The sequence below is a fragment of the Hippichthys cyanospilos genome, chromosome 21, assembly GCF_059441005.1.
Source record: "Hippichthys cyanospilos isolate Australia breed blue-spotted pipefish chromosome 21, RoL_Hcya_1.0, whole genome shotgun sequence".
In the NCBI taxonomy this organism is placed as follows: Eukaryota; Metazoa; Chordata; class Actinopteri; order Syngnathiformes; family Syngnathidae; genus Hippichthys; species Hippichthys cyanospilos.
In genome coordinates, this window is record NC_142389.1 from 68979 (window position 1) to 83639 (window position 14661).

General features: G+C 64.1%; 3 protein-coding genes and 1 long non-coding RNA gene across 5 annotated transcripts; 1 reads left to right on the forward strand and 3 right to left on the reverse strand.

Annotated features, from left to right (window-relative positions):
- Positions 1 to 26: 26 nt before the first annotated feature.
- Positions 27 to 5656, reverse strand: LOC148405895 (uncharacterized). Of its 2 annotated transcripts, XM_088405280.1 has the most exons (10): positions 5521 to 5656; positions 4648 to 4730; positions 4366 to 4439; positions 4143 to 4298; positions 3943 to 4071; positions 3596 to 3716; positions 3349 to 3524; positions 1530 to 3201; positions 1312 to 1350; positions 27 to 1034 (listed from the first exon to the last, which is right to left on the reverse strand). In XM_088405280.1, exons 3-10 carry the CDS (start codon positions 4432 to 4434, stop codon positions 1021 to 1023), a joined length of 2376 nt encoding a protein of 791 aa, XP_088261406.1. In that variant the 5' UTR covers positions 4435 to 4439; positions 4648 to 4730; positions 5521 to 5656; the 3' UTR covers positions 27 to 1020. The 2 variants fall into 2 exon arrangements, with proteins under 2 accessions (XP_088261406.1, XP_088261405.1); XM_088405279.1 differs by lacking the exon at positions 5521 to 5656 and having other exon boundaries at positions 4648 to 5144.
- A 392-nt stretch (positions 5657 to 6048) lies between these two features.
- Positions 6049 to 8919, reverse strand: LOC148405896 (serine/threonine-protein kinase SBK2-like). Its single transcript, XM_088405289.1, has 5 exons — positions 8762 to 8919; positions 7772 to 7916; positions 7464 to 7666; positions 7245 to 7406; positions 6049 to 7162 (listed from the first exon to the last, which is right to left on the reverse strand). Exons 1-5 carry the CDS (start codon positions 8765 to 8767, stop codon positions 6626 to 6628), a joined length of 1053 nt encoding a protein of 350 aa, XP_088261415.1. The 5' UTR covers positions 8768 to 8919; the 3' UTR covers positions 6049 to 6625.
- A 79-nt stretch (positions 8920 to 8998) lies between these two features.
- On the reverse strand, positions 8999 to 13477 carry rnf139 (ring finger protein 139). Its single transcript, XM_088405281.1, is given in 8 exon segments — positions 8999 to 10178; positions 10319 to 10570; positions 10672 to 10784; positions 10840 to 10981; positions 11043 to 11514; positions 11516 to 11639; positions 12482 to 12870; positions 12920 to 13477. Coding segments are annotated over 8 exon segments (2292 nt in total). The 5' UTR covers positions 13063 to 13477; the 3' UTR covers positions 8999 to 9521.
- LOC148405898 (uncharacterized) lies at positions 12835 to 14316 on the forward strand. The gene is made up of 2 exons (XR_015864032.1): positions 12835 to 12883; positions 13556 to 14316. It is a non-coding gene; the product is annotated as an uncharacterized LOC148405898 (long non-coding RNA).
- Positions 14317 to 14661: the final 345 nt, after the last annotated feature.

Sequence of the window (14661 nt, forward strand, 5' to 3'; positions counted from 1 at the left end):
ACGCAACAGCAACGCTGGAACCCCCGTTCGAGCAAACTTTGCAGGTTTTTTATTGGCTGCCCTACAACTTCACCAGGACAATCGGATCGCTTGTCATCTTTGAGGTCCGGAGCAGGACGACTTGCCCGACCGCTCCATGTACAACAGCTGAGAGCGGTCCGAGAATACATGAATTGACGGTAATCGGTATTTACGGCCGACGACGCACGTCACTCACACACACGTCGCACACGCCAACGCTTGTAAATACCGCGTCTGGGAAAGCCGAATACCGTACAAGAGCAAGCAAACACTTGGACAAGGCTTAGAGCCCATGCGGAGCGTGTCCTTTTCCGCTGCGCGTCGCGACTTTTGCGCCCTCTGGCGGTCGCTGGGGAAAAAAATCTCCGAGGGGCCTCGCAGAAACACACGGAAGTCCACCTTCCGCCCTTCAGGCAGAACAGAAAAGATTTCACACTAAATGATGTCTTCCAACGAGAAACAAACGCATACGTTTTCGTAGATCATATAGGAACGTTCCAGCGCCGCTCGTTTGATAAGACGGCGTCGTTCCGAATAAACGACGAAGCCGTCGACGAGAGCGGCGAGCGCGCAAACTCGCACGTGACTTTGCGCTCGGCGTACCTCGCCGTGCGCCGATTGGCGTGTCCGGGTTGCACGCGCCATTTGGAGAGGGGTGAAGGATGAGCACAATGCTAACGCTAACAGCCACACGATGTCAACTACGCCACGAGACCGTACGCTACCGGCAGCAACGACAAAAAGGGACGGAGGGAGGGAGGGAGGGAGGAGCCAAACGACCCAACCGAAGGATATTCACACCCGCGGGCTCCCTGAGCGTCACGTGACCGTCGCCGGGGAAACAAAACCCGTCGTCCGCTGACGCGCCGGGGACCGCCTCTCCCGGCTTTTGTCTTTTTGGGGGGCGTGCAGGAAAGGGCTGCGGTTTTCGGGCGGTCCGCGGTTTTCGGCCGGTCCGCGTCCGGGAGCTCCGCCTCTTCGCCCGGCCGAGCGGCGACCCTAAAAGGATTTTTCTTCGGCAGAGAAACAAATAGAGCATGAGCCGCAAATCCAAACGATCGACGCCATCCGAAGAAGGCGATTTGCGCGCCGGCGCTACGTGAACGCTGAAGGCCAAAACGCACGCGGCGCCCAGACTTGAGCTCCAGGGTCGAGGCGGGGCGGGACGGGACAAGCGGCTCGCATGGCTTTTCCGGCGGCCACGTCGGGCCGTCTGTCAAGCGTGCGGCGCCGCGCGGCTCTTCGGCGCTCACGCGGAGCCCGCGCGGGGCCGGGCGGGGCGGGCCTCACCTGCGGCGGCGGACGAGGCCTCCTCGGCATCGGCGCCACCTTCGGCACAGAAAGCGCAACGGCTTCATTCGTCGGCTCGTTTCCGGCCGCGGCGAACGTCCACGTTTGCCATTCGTTTTATCGGCCAATTTAGTTTTTCCAAATACTCGGAAGAAAAAAAAGCCCGGCATCCTTTTTGTTTTTAAATCTCAAGGAGGAAGAAGGTTGCGCGGTCTTACCCGAAGCCCCCCAGGGGTCACGAGGGGCTTTGGAGGCGTCTCCAAACGGGTCGCGCCGGTCAACGGGCGAAGACGCGCCGCCCCCCCACGGGTCCGAGCCGGCGCCGGGGGCCCCCCACGCATCCCCTCCGCTCTGCCACGTTCCGCCGTCTTCCGAGGGGACGCAAAAAGGGTCCTTGTCGCGCGGGGCCGAGAAAGGGGGCGCCGTCACTTCGACCCCTCGCGCCGGGCGGGGGGGCTCGTCTTCGGGGCGCGCGGCGAGGTCGGCGGCGGGACCTTCCTTGCGGCCGGATGACGCCGGAGGGGCGGCGAACGGATCCTCTTTCGGGCTTCCGAAAGAGGCGGCGTTCCGCCCGCTAAAGGGGTCCTCTTTCGAGGTGCCTGACAAATCATCATTTGGCCTGTTGGGCTTATCGTCTTGGGGGGCCCGGGAAGGGTCCTCTTTTGAGGCCTTAGGGGAACCGTCTTTGGGGGCGGCGAAGGGATCGTCTTTTGAGGCGCTGAAGGGCTCGTCTTTTGGGCCGTTGAAGGCGCCGTCCTTTGGGGCATTGAAGGGGTCGTCTTTTGGAGCGTTGAAGGGGTCGTCTTTTGGGGCGTCGAAAGGGACATCTTTTGGGGCGTTGAAAGGGTCACCTTTTGGGGCGTTGAAAGGGTCATCTTTTGGGGCGTTGAAAGGGTCATCTTTTGGGGCATTGAAAGGGTCATCTTTTGGGGCACTGAAAGGGTCATCTTTTGGAGCGTTAAAGGGGTCATTTTTTGGAGCGTTGAAGGGGTCATCTTTTGGAGCGTTGAAAGGGTCGTCTTTTGGAGCGTTGAAGGGGTCGTCTTTTGGAGCGTTGAAGGGGTCATCTTTTGGAGCGTTGAAGGGGTCATCATTTGGAGCGTTGAAGGGGTCATCTTTTGGAGCGTTGAAGGGGTCATCTTTTGGAGCGTTGAAGGGGTCATCATTTGGAGCGTTGAAGGGGTCATCTTTCGGAGCGTTGAAGGGGTCATCATTTGGAGCGTTAAAGGGGTCGTCTTTTGGAGCGTTGAAGGGGTCGTCTTTTGGAGCGTTGAAGGGGTCATCATTTGGAGCGTTAAAGGGGTCATCTTTTGGTGCATTGAAGGGGTCGTCTTTTGGAGCGTTGAAGGGGTCGTCTTTTGAAGCATTGAAGGGGTCATCTTTCGGGGCGTTGAAGGGGTCATCTTTCGGAGCGTTGAAGGGGTCATCTTTCGGGGCGTTGAAGGGGTCATCTTTCGGGGCGTTGAAGGGGTCATCTTTCGGAGCGTTGAAGGGGTCATCTTTCGGAGCGTTGAAGGGGTCGTCTTTTGATGAAGAAGCAAATGGATGGTCTTGGAGTTTGGGCCGTTCTTGTGCGTGCTCTGGGGCTTCGTCGTGCCCCACACCGGGGTCTCCTGCAGCCGTTTGCACTTGAAGAGGAGCGCAAGCTTTGTCTTTGTCGTCCGGAACTTGAGCGGCAGCAGATTCCAAAGAAGTGTCTCTCAAAGCCGGCGCGTCAAGTTTGGAAGGTGCGCCCCACGGATCGGGGGCCGCCACGGGGACCCGGCGGGGTTCACGCGTGGCGCATTCCCCTCCGCCCTCCTCCGTCTCGTCGGCGGACCAGGCCCGGCGGTCGACGGCGCCTCCTTTTCCAGCATCTTCCCACTTGAGCTCGTCCTCAGACATTTTGGCCTTGGCGAGCCGGCGAAAGAAGAGGAGCCGCAATGAGCTCGCGACGATGGGATCGGCCCGCGCCGCCGCGAGCGCGTCTGTCCCCGCCCCCGACGGCAAGGCGGTTAAGGACGAGGGCCAACTTTGCGCTTTTGCGATAACGCTCACCCGCCTTTCGGCCTCCTTCTGCTGCCGCTCCTGCTCGAGACGTTCCTCCTTGCGGGCGGCGAAGGAAGCGGCCAGGTCGGCCACCGAGGGAATGTTGTCCAGCGAGGGCAGCCCCGAGGCGCCGGGAACGTAGCAGGGCTTGTAGTCGGGGTCCTTGGCGGCGTCCGAGGACGAGGCTGCGGCGGCGAGGGCGGGTGAGCCCGGGGGCGGGGGCGGCGCTCGCGCGGCCCGTCCGGCGGGGTCTTACCCGCCGAACCTTTGGACGTCTTCTCTCGGGTCTTGACGGCAAAGTCGCGCTCCTCCTTCAGCTTGTCGTCGTCCTCCATCAGGACCAGGACGGCTTTGGCCTTCTCGCGCACGTTGGCCCCCTGGACGCAGGCCTCCTTGACGTTAGTCCCGCCCCGCCGATTAGTCATAACAACGCGGGACCTTTACGTAGCGCTTTTTGGATACCTCGAAGACCCGTTCAAATTGCTACATCATTCATGCACCGGCACACTGGTACAGATGCGGCGGCAAACACGGTTGGGTGGCCGCAGCTAGCCCGCGCTGCCGCCTAGGTCTGCGACCGACCGCCCGGGGCAAGTCGCTCACCTGGTCCTTGCCGTCTTTCTCCACAAAGCGGTACTCGGTGAGGGCTTTGACGATGTAGACGTTGTCCTTCATCTTGAGGAGCACGCGCTCGTCGCCCGTCTTCAGCAGGTACTCCAGCAGCGTCAGCGACTGCACGAGCGAGCGGGCTCAACGCGAAGCCCGACCGGGGCAAAAAGGCGCCCCTCGTCGGCGCGCGTCACCTTGTGGATGTGGCGCCAGTTGCGGTCGTCTTTGAGCCGCTTCCAAAGCATGGTCATGATCTCGTTGCAGGCCACCACGTTGTAGGTCAGGTCCGAGATGTCGGCCATCTGCGAGCCGGACGGGCCCCACGGGTCGTTGGACGTGGCTTCCCGCACCTGCGCGGAGAGCTAAAGGTCAGCCCCGCCACCTCCTCCGGCTTCCCCGGGAACCGGCGTGACCTACCTTGACCTCGGCCTCAGAGTAGTTCTGGACCAGGTTCTTCAGCTGCCTGCGCAGCATGGAGGACGTCATGGCGCCTACCGCCAACGACAGGTGGCTTATTAGGGACCGGAAGAAAGGAGCCGCCGCCTTCCGAGGGACTCGACCCGGGCCGCGCTCGGGCGCGGACTTGGCGCTTGGACGCGCCGCGGTCCCCGCTTGTCCGTGGGCCGCTCGCAGTCGGGGCGCATCGGCTTTCAGCTCGCGTGCGTGCAAAAAAACAAACAAAAAAAACCTAATACAAACCTATGAGTGATGTCCCGCTAGTTACGCCGATGTAGCTAGGGCGGCTAACTGCTCATCGCTTGCGCCTCGTCTGCTCCTCGCCGCTGGCGAAAAACAACAAACAACAAAGTCGGGGCAGGTAAAGAACGCGCGTTGCCGGCCAAGGAGGAGACCGTGACGGGCCGGGATCCCCTCAGTTATAGTGTTGCTGTTGCCCTGAGGGTAGGTTTTTTTTCATCGTATTTGATCTATTTGAAACGTATCGTGTATTTTATTGGAGCTTCTCAGCAAAATGTGTTTCGCAACTGAGTGCCAATGAAGTGAACGTGAATGTCAGTACGTTGCCGTTTCCTGGCCAATGGGTGGCTTTGTTTCCCTCTTTTTGGGTTTGTGCTCTCGGGGAATTCGAGTAGGAATAAAGAAATGCTCTTCTATATATTAGATATATATACACACGGTTGTTCGAGTTGCAGTATTGCTCCTCGAGGAAAGCGGGTGCGCGGATACATGAAGACAAATCCCCCCCCCCCCCCCCCCACCCACCCCGCACTCCGGGGAAGTCATTGGGTGTTATCTACTTCATCGCACACGGCCACTGCCGTTCCAGTCCACGCCGCCGACCCTCGAACGTCGGCTCGGCCCGGCCCGCTCGGCATATCGCTCGCTCGCTCGCTACGTCCCTCCGCTAGCCGAGCTCGACGCCGGCGTCGCGAGGCTCGCGTCAGTCCGCGACTCAACCGGAGCGTCGAGAAAAGGCGAACGAACGCCTCCGCCTAGGACCCGCTTTCCTTTTCAGAACCTCGGAGAGCGAAGACGAGCCAACATGGCGGCGACGCGGGCGCGAGTAGCCGTCAAAGCAGCCGCGGCGACGGCGACGGCGACGACGAAACGAACATCTTCTGCGCGGCTCCGGCACCAAGGCTTCGGCAAGAACCAATTTCACGTAGGCGGACAAGTCCCGCTTTTCGAGAGCCGACGGACTTCGGCGTCAATGACGGCGAATATCAGCACAAGTCGAGCTACTCACCGGGCAAACGCTGGAGGGGGCTTCTTGTTCTCGCTCGTGTTGGCCTTCGAGGGCGACCGGCCGCACGCTACCGCCGCCTACCGAGCGGAGTGGGCGACTTCCTCAAGAGTCGCATCCGGTCGCGCAAAAAGCAATCGGGGAAACAGCTTCGTCCCGCAACTCGTCGCACCTTGTCAAAAACAATCCGCAGGTGCCAAACTTGAATATTCTTAAGGAGCAAGGAGTTAGCATTTAGGCCAAATGACCGCGGCCTTCAAAAGAAAAAAAAAAAGCTCAAAGAGAGAGCGAGGGGAACCTTACTCCAATCTCATCCCTTCTGGAACCTTGACGTTCACGGGCAGGCGATCGCCAGCGAGAGGCTCCCCCCGCGCCCCCAGTCAAACGCTACACACGCGCATAGCACATCGGTGTTTTAATAGGGACGGCAAAAAAACACATGCAGACTTCTCCCCATGCGGCGAAAGGCTTCGGACCTTCAACGCCGCCATTTTGCCATGCAGTCCAACACCCCCGAGTTCTCAAGGGCAGGCACGCATTTTTTTTTCGTCACCCGCTCGCGAAAGGCTCGAAGCCTTTTGACGGTTGAGCGAAGAAAGGAGCGCGCGCGTACGTGCGCGTCTATTTTGGAAGGCGGCTGTGTGCGCGTTGCGCGTCGGGCCCGTGTTCTTCTCGGGACGTCGAGAAAAACAAAGTCAGGTTCCACCAAGCCCCGAAAAGTCGCTGCGTAAAAATAGACGCGTAAAAGAAGCCTAACCCTAATCCTAACCCCGACCCGCTCCGGGCGGGCTGGACGCGCCAAGCAACATGCGCTTTACGTGCGCAAAGCGCCAATTTGACTGAGAGGGAACAAACGCCAATTGAGGCCTCGGCGGAGTTTGGTGCGCTCTTTCGGCCAAAGCCGACGCCGCCAGTCCAAGCGACGAGCCCGCGCAAGCCTTGCTCCTCCCCCTCCCGGGCGGGACGCCGGCCGCTTCACCTCCGCGCTCGGCCCTCCTCGTCCTCGACCTCGAGGGCGGCGCCTCCGCCTCCGCCTCCGCCTCCGCCTCCGCCTCCGCCCCCGCCCCCCTCCTCCGGGCGGATCCAGGCGCCGCCCAGGTAGCCCAGCGCATCCTCGGGCCGCCCCCGGTCCCGCGGCCTGGGGTGGAGCAGCAGGCGGAAGAAGGCTCGGGCCAGCGGGGTGAAGCGGGCGAACTGGGGCGCCGCGGCAACGGGCTGAGGCTGAGGCTGCGGCGGCGGCTCGGCCCACACGTCCGCCCGCTCTTCCGAGGCTTCGGAAGCGCGGAACCAGCGCAGGTACCGGACGTAGGCGGGGCAGTCGGAGGACGTGCGGGCCCACGGGTGGGCGCCGGTCAGCGCGGCGAAGGTCAGGACGCCCAAGGCCCAGCTGTCCACGCTGGGCTCTACCAAGACCGGCGGGTGCCGCGCGCTTCCTCGCGCCACCTCGGCTTCCGGGGCGCAGTAGGGCGAGCGGTACCACACCTCCGGAACCACGCTCCCTCGGGCCTTGGCCTGCGGGGAGCGCGCGCGTCAGAGCGGGCGGGCGCCCTCCCTCCCGCTCGGCGCTAGCGCACGCACGCACGCACGCACGCACCATGCCGAAATCCCCCAGCTTGACCCAGCGGCAGGCGGCGTCGCACAGGAAGACGTTCTCGGGCTTGACGTCTCTGTGGACCAGGCCCAGCGAGTGCAGGTGGGACAGGGCGCCGCACAGCTGCGACACCACCCGCTGGCAGCGGCCCTCCTCCAGACCCGCCTGCAACGAGCGCCATGCAGCAAAACGCCCCTAACCCCGCGTCGGGCTCGGGCCCACCTCGGCTGCGATCAGGTCGTAGAGGTCGCCGAAGAGTCCGGCCTGCTGGGCGAAAACGTAGTGCGCCGGCGTGCTGTAGGCGATGCCCACGGCGCGGCTGAGAGACGGGTGGCCGCAGAAGCGCAGGGACACGTTGTATTCGCGCAGGAAGGACCGCAGGCTGGTGCTGTCGCGAGGGAACAGCTTCAGGGCCATGGGACTCCCTGCGAGAAAGGCCCAGGGAGCTTTGGCGCGCGCGGGGGAGGCCGAGCGAGCGAGCGAGCGAGCGAGCGGCCGGCGGCGGGCGGCGGGCGTCGCCCTGGCCTCACCGCTCTTGTTGTGCACGGCCAGAAGCACCTTCCCGTAGGAGCCCTCCCCCAGCGGCTTGAGCACCCGGAAGTGATCCGACGTCTCCAGGCTGACCAGCGACTGCGCCGTCAGGTGGCACAGGTCGTCCAGGAGCCGCGCGGCCGCCTGCGGAGGAGAGCCGCGCGGCCGTCCATGAGCACGCACGCCGAGAGCCGTGCGCACGCGCATCTGCGTGCACGCGCGTCGACACTTAGGAAAGGAGGACGAAAACAAAGCGAATTTCAAAACTTGCTGGAACGTCGCCAGTTTGGCTGCCAAGGGTTCGGGTTAGGGGGTCATTTTGACCTAGATCTTTAGCCTACTTGAAAGATACCGATTCGGACAATCCTTTCCAACATTCGAGGAAACGAAAAGGCGCAAGCCTTCCCCGGTGCGACTACTATTGCAACGAAGAAACAGACAACAGCCACAAAAACTACTTCGCACTCAAACCGAGACGATTGGACGCAAAGTGGTCGAAAGGCAGAGGAGCGCAGCGCGTCTCCCGCATGTTTACCGCGAGCGCCCTTTTGGCAACGTGACGCCGCGCGGCTAACCTTTGCGGCTAATCCCCCGAAGTCTAAATAAAAAACGTGGCCCGCTGCCGGAGCGCACGCACGGGCGCCGTCCCGCCACAACAACGCCGAAGCGGCTGTGAACTTTCACCCTGGCCGCGCTCGGGAGGCGACCGCCGTGCTCGTCCGCGGCTTCACGAGCGCTCGCTCGTTTTGACACTTTTCTCCCATGCGCCTTTACTGTGGCTAGGGTCGCGAGAGGAGAAGAGAAGGCAAGCTTTGAGAAGAGAAGGCAAGCTTTGATTTGGACTGCGTTGGACGAGGCGGCGAAGTGGACTTTCCGTCCGCCCGGAAGCATTTCCCGCTTCGGAAGGACTAAAACTCCGCCACAAACGCAGTCCGTTTCGTGGCCGAGCCCACAAACCGAAGCTCGTTCTTCGACCGGCATGTCGTTACCGTCATTTTGGCGCTCAGGTCCCCCTCGGCCAGCCAGCCGAGTGCGAAGAGTCCGTCGGGCGCGCGCGCTCGCAGCCAGCCCCGCGCTCTCCGTGGGAATGAGGGCGGGCGAGGGCGGGCTCGGCAATCGGAGCGCGGTCCGACACTCGGCTAGCGTCCAGACGTTTGTCAACGCGGCGCGGTGCTGCTTGCGCGCGATTCGACGAGTTCGCTTGGCACCGAGAACAGAGAACGGGACGATATCAAACAGGGTTTTATTGGCATCTGCGCTAGGCCCGAAACAAACAAACCGCAGAGCCATCCGTTGAGAGGTCTCAGCGCTGGGGCTCCACCTTACAAAAATAGCGGTGCTTTGCTGCCCCCTTCAAAGGAGGGTTACTTCGTGCCCACACGCGCCAAAGGGGGCGCCCGTCTTCTGCCAGCCGCTATCGTTGGGGCAAGTCCACAAACGGCCGACCGAAAACCGCCTTCTTAAACATACTCTGAAGCGATAACCTCAATTTCCCCCAGCGCGAACGATGAGCTTTGCCACCGTAACTTAGATGGGCAGCGCTCGGCGCGTTTAAATATTGCCCTGACGTCACTCCCGCACGTCAGGCCCGGAACCCCGGTCCCGGACCAGGAGTGGGCAAGGACCCCCCGCGCCCCCCCTTGGCGGCTTTCGCCATTTCGGCCAAAGAAAGTCATCGCCCGCCATAGGGCTCGCGACCATAGGACGGCCGGGCGCCCGGCCGACGCGCTCCCGTCCGGCCCGGCCCCCTCAGTCGTCGGCGGAGTCGCTGTCGGCGTTCAGATAGTCGTCGTCGGCCGGCGCGGCCCCGCCGCCCGCCCCCCAGTCGTCGTCGTCGTCGTCGTCGTACTCGATGCTGTCGTTGTCCTCCGGGGGCTCGCGGTCCGGGCCGCCCGCCCCGTCCTCCCCCGGGGGCGGGAGGCGGCGCGGGGCGGCGCCCACCTTCTGGTGGCACATGGGGCAGGTGTCCTGGATGTAGAGCCACTTGCGCAGGCAGAGCGCGTGGAAGTAGTGTCGGCAGGGCGTGACGCGGGCCGAGGCGGCAAAGTCCTGGTAGCAGATGGCGCAGACGTCCTGGATGCGACGCAGGCGCTCGCCGCGCAGCTCGGCCAGCGCCTGGATCTTGCGCGCGGCCGAGCGGCGGTTGCTGAGCGCGCGCCAGCCGTTGCGCGCCTGCAGGTAGATGTTGAAGTAGGCGTGCAGGCACATCATGCAGGCGCGGATCTTGCTGCCCGACTCGAAGGTCATGGTGTAGGCGCCGTTGGCCAGCATGGCCACGCCGAAAGCCAGCTCCAGCGCGCCGCCCGCCGAGCGCACGTAGAACACGTAGTCGTCCAGCTTTTCCCACAGCGCGTCCCGCAGCCCGTCCGCCATCAGCAGCCCGTACACGCTCAGCGACACCAGCACCTGCCGGGCGGTCGGGGGAAGGGCTCGGGCCAGGCCGGGGGCGCGGCGCCGGGCCGGGGGCGCGGCGCCGGGCCGGGGGCGCGGCGCCGGGCCGGGGGCGCGGCGCCGGGCCGGGGGCGCGGCGCCAGGCCGGGTCCTACCTTGAGGCAGAGCTCCACGCAGAAGGCGGTGACGGCAAAGAGCCAGGTGTTGATGGCGTAGCGGCGCCACAGCGCCCGGCCCAGCGCCACCGGCAGCGCCAGCAGCGCCGCCGACACCAGCAGGACGGGCAGGTGGCGGCGCGGCGAGGCGGCGTGCGAGGCGCCCAGCGACATCAGCACCGGGTCCGTCATTCCCTGGATGAAGTGCAGGACGGCCGTCAGCAGGAGGCACAGGTTGCGGCTCAGGCGGACCTGGGGGGGGGGGGGGGGGGGGGGGGGGGGGGGGGGGGGCCCGTCAGCTCGTTTGCCGCGCCGCCTCTTTGGGCGCGTCCGAAAATCGGCCTCCGTCCTACCAGCCGCTCCTCGGGGTCCAGGCTGCTCAGTCCCGTCTGCAGGGCCAGGATTAAGAAGAAGAAGAGCACCGGCGCCACCAAGCCCAAACGTTTGTCCTCCTCCTCCGTGGAACCTGAGGCGCACGGCGTTAGGCCGGCCTGGGGGCGCTCGCCGGCGGCGGCACGCACCGATGAAGGTGAGGACGCTGAGACCCAGGTAGTGCGCCACCCACGAGATGACGGCGCTCATGCCCAGAACGGTGAGTGTGGAGTCACAGCCGGAGATGATCAGGTTGCTGCTCACGTCCCACAGCTCGTCTCGGGGGTCGCCCTGGGGGGGGGGGGGATGCTCAAGCACAGGCGCACCTTCCGCCTCGCGACCGGGCTCCTACCTGCCAGCGGCCGCTCTCCCCGGGCGCCGCCCGCACCACGTAGAGCAGGATGAGCGCCTGGGCCGTGACGCGGCTCAGCCAGAAGAGGCGCAGCACGTCGGGGAGGCGGATCCTCTTCCAGGTGTCCTTGAGCAGCAGCTGCAGGCCGTACATGCGGTACATGTGGCCCAAGAGCAGGCGGACGTAGCGCCACGAGTAGTACAGGCCCCTGAGGCGCGCCGCCAGGCAGGCGGCGGCGATCAGGGCCGGGCCCGCCGCCGCCAGCGCCGCCAGGGCCCGCCGAGCGTCCGGGGCCAGCTCCGTGGCCAGCCCCAACGCCGGCGCCAGGACGGCCAGGAGAAGCGGGGCGCCCGCCCGCCGCCGCAGGCCCAGGAGGACGGCGAAGCCGGCGCCTAGGGCCAGCTGCGCCAGGGCCAGCTGCGCCGCCGTCGCGCCCGGCCGCGCTCGCCGGTGCCCGGCGGACGCCTCGGGGGTGGCAGCTGGCGTGGTAGTTGAGCAGGACGCCCGCCGCGCCCAGGACGGCGGCCAGGAACAGGCTGTAGAAGTTGAGCAGGGCCTTCTGGGACAGCAGCAGCACGCCGCCGGACGCCAGCACGCCTGCAAAGGGCCGCGCCGTAGCCTCGTCAGCCCCCCGCCGACACCCCCTTCCGGCTGGCGCCGTCGCCGGGGGGCGCCCGGAGAGTGGGACCGCTTGACCGGCGTCATCCACTCCGCGCCAACTTCCGGACTTTGGCAAACACCAGATCCAGCAACTGCGTTTATCACGGCGGGTGACTCGGACCGCCGCGACTCTTCTTTTTCTCATTTTAAATTGTTCCGTTTGGAATACGGGCTGCTCGGGAGGCGGGCAGAGTAAGACTTTGGCTGCGCGGTCTCGTGCTACGCATCTGGCAATAAATCTCTTCTTATTCACGTTTTATCTGCGTCCCGCGGTTTTCAGATGCGACCCGGGCCCCTCGCCGCCGTTCATCTGACTTGCGCGTGACCGGCGCTTCTGCGGGAGCGCTCGCACAAAACCGAAACGTTAATATATGACATAACCCTGCCCACTCCGTGATCGAAAGCGGAATCGAGTATGAAGCCCGGCGGCGTCGATCGATCAATCCAGTTTATTTGTGTAGACCTGGGTCACCCGGGCAGAACGGCGTCACCGTTCGCGACGCGGTCTCATGCGGCGAAATGCCACTCACATTTGTACGGCGGCGCTGCCTTGATTTTGGACCCAAGACCTAAGCCAAGAGCCCCAAGCCCCCCCCCCAAAAAAAAAAACAAAACAAAACAAAACAACCCAAATAAAATAAAAACAAACTACCCAACGAACAACACAAGCTACGGCAAACAGACAATACGACGCGCAAGGCGAAAAAAACGACAACAACGGCCCGGCCGCGCTTGTCACACCGAATCCAGATAAGCGTCAGTCGGGGCCTCGGACTCACCGAGGGCTCGGAGCGAGGCGCTCCCGGCGGCGGCGGCCCATCCCGGCCCGGGTTCCGGGGAAGAGTTGAAGATGGCGTCCAGGGCGAAGATGCAGGGGACCCGCAGGGTCACGTCGAGCGCCGCCAGGGCCCGCTGGCCCAGCCGGCCTTGAGCGGACGCCATGCGGCTCGCGCTTCCGGGCCCGGGACGCGGCGCGCGCGGCCTCTTCGGGCTTAGCTCAAGCTCCGCTCGAGACGCCTTCTCGCGGCCGCCATATTGGACGGCCTCTGCCAACTTTGCCGACGCATCTTGTTCGCCGGCCGGAAGTGGACGACTACGCTTCAATGTCGGCGCGCTCCGCCGCCGCCGCCGCCCCAGCGACCGGGCGCGGGACTGCAAGCGAGGCCGGCTTTCGGAGCTGGGTTAGTTTTTCATTTAGAGGCCCGCCGAAAACTCACCTATCCGCTCGCTTGTCAATCATTGGGCCGACGGTTTCAATTGGCCGACGCCGATGTTTTGAAGTCGGGGGACATACGCTGGCGCTGGCTCGGCGCGGTTCGGCGGTGGGTTCGGGCGGTCGTCCCCCGGCCGTCGTGACCATGTCGAGGTGTCCTTGAGCTCCTGGTTGCTCCTGATCATCGGTGGCTAAGTGACCGGTAGGCGCACCGGAGGTAATAAGAAATATATAGAATAATATATAGAATGTATGACCGGAGGTAGAAAGTGGCTGTGTGGGCGAAGGGCCGCCCGGGGACGGCGGGGACGGGATGGGCGGGGTGGGATTGTCTTTTTTTCCTTTTGGAAATCTATCCGGTTTTGCTGAAGAGTCGGCCCTCGGCGCTTTTGCGGCATTAGCGGGTTAGCCTCTTCTCCGTTCTCTCGTTCGCTTTGCGAGTGGCACAGGTATTGGCGGTTTTCCATTCCCGGATTTGTTTTGGGGCCATGTCCTCCGCGGGGCCGCCGGGGGTCGGGCCGCCGGCTGTTTTCGCACGTCCTTCGCCGGCCGCGCCCCCCTTCCCGCTCCGGCTCGGCGTCGGCTTCCTGGCGGCCCGCCCTTAAAATGACATCACACAGCTTGGGGGGTCTTTGGTCAGGTGATGCGCCAGAGGCGAGCCGCCCCTTGTCGCCCTGTCCGACGGAGGATCTCCAAAGCCGAGCGGGCGCCTTTACGCGTCCCCCCCGCCCCCTCGGCGCCGCCGCCGGAGGACGGAAGCCCGGCCGACGGACGCGCAAGCCCTCCGCCGCGAGATGCTGGAGGTCACGAGGAACGGCCAGCAGGTCAACATCACGCTCTACCAGATGATCCTGGAGATCAAGCGGCAGACCCAGATGGACCTGGACGAGCTGCGGCAGAGCCTGCGCGACATCTGCGCGCGCATGCGAGCCATCTCCGAGAAGGTGGACCGGCTGGTGGAGCCCTCGCCCGCCTGGACCCACCTCCGCCGCGCCCGCCAGCACGCGAGCGACCCCGGCCTGCTCCTGGCCGTCGGCCTGCTCCTGGCCTGCGGATTCTACCTCCTGGTACGCTAGCGGCGCGCGCCTGGTCCGAGCGGAACGGCCCCCCCCCTCCAAACGGACGCCCGCCCACCCCCCGAAATTGCTCCTCGATAGCGGAAGACGGTGACGAGGCGCCACCTCGGCCCGCGCCGAGCTCCCCGATCCGGCCGCCAAAAGGACACGTGATGACTGGGAACGGAAGCGCGCAATGCGCCGCCGATTGCAGGATGGGGCGCGCGGCACGGCAAAAGAGCCTGGCCAAAGACGGCAAGAAGCATCCTCCGCGGCCCGCGCCCACCCTCATTTGAACGTGTCCACAAGATGTCTGTCTTTTCAGTATTAAAGCGTGCCCGACTCGCGTGCTCTCTGTACGCCTCTCTTAAGGGAAGCTGTAAAACGCCGCTGCCCTTGACGACGATGTGCAAAAAGTCCCAAGGCGAACCTCGGCGTCCGAAGAACGCAGGCCTTTTCCCGTTCATTTGCGCTTTCGCGCACGCGTGGAGGAGTTGGAACCGGCTGAGGCCGCGCGGGCGGGTCAGGCGGAGCCGTCCTCCCTAAGGCCAACGCCGAAACAAGAGCAGGAACCGTTTTGCGAGACCGGAAGTCTCCGCAGCCGGCTCTCCTCCTTTCCGGCATATGCGCTAAATAGGGATTTGCCATTCTCAATGTAGCTCATTGGAAGGTCGGCTTCAGCCTGAAACCG

Coding starts and splice junctions, on each gene's coding strand:
- LOC148405896 (XM_088405289.1), bottom strand. Junction 7,407..7,463: donor ACGACCTGATCGCAGCCGAG/GTGGGCCCGAGC, acceptor CGCTCGTTGCAG/GCGGGTCTGGAGGAGGGCCG. Junction 7,163..7,244: donor AGCTGGGGGATTTCGGCATG/GTGCGTGCGTGC, acceptor CGCTCCCCGCAG/GCCAAGGCCCGAGGGAGCGT.
- LOC148405895 (XM_088405280.1), bottom strand. CDS start 4,434: ATGACGTCCTCCATGCTGCGCAGGCAGCTGAAGAACCTGGTCCAGAAC. Junction 4,072..4,142: donor ACTGGCGCCACATCCACAAG/GTGACGCGCGCC, acceptor TCGCTCGTGCAG/TCGCTGACGCTGCTGGAGTA. Junction 3,717..3,942: donor AGAAAGACGGCAAGGACCAG/GTGAGCGACTTG, acceptor GCCTGCGTCCAG/GGGGCCAACGTGCGCGAGAA.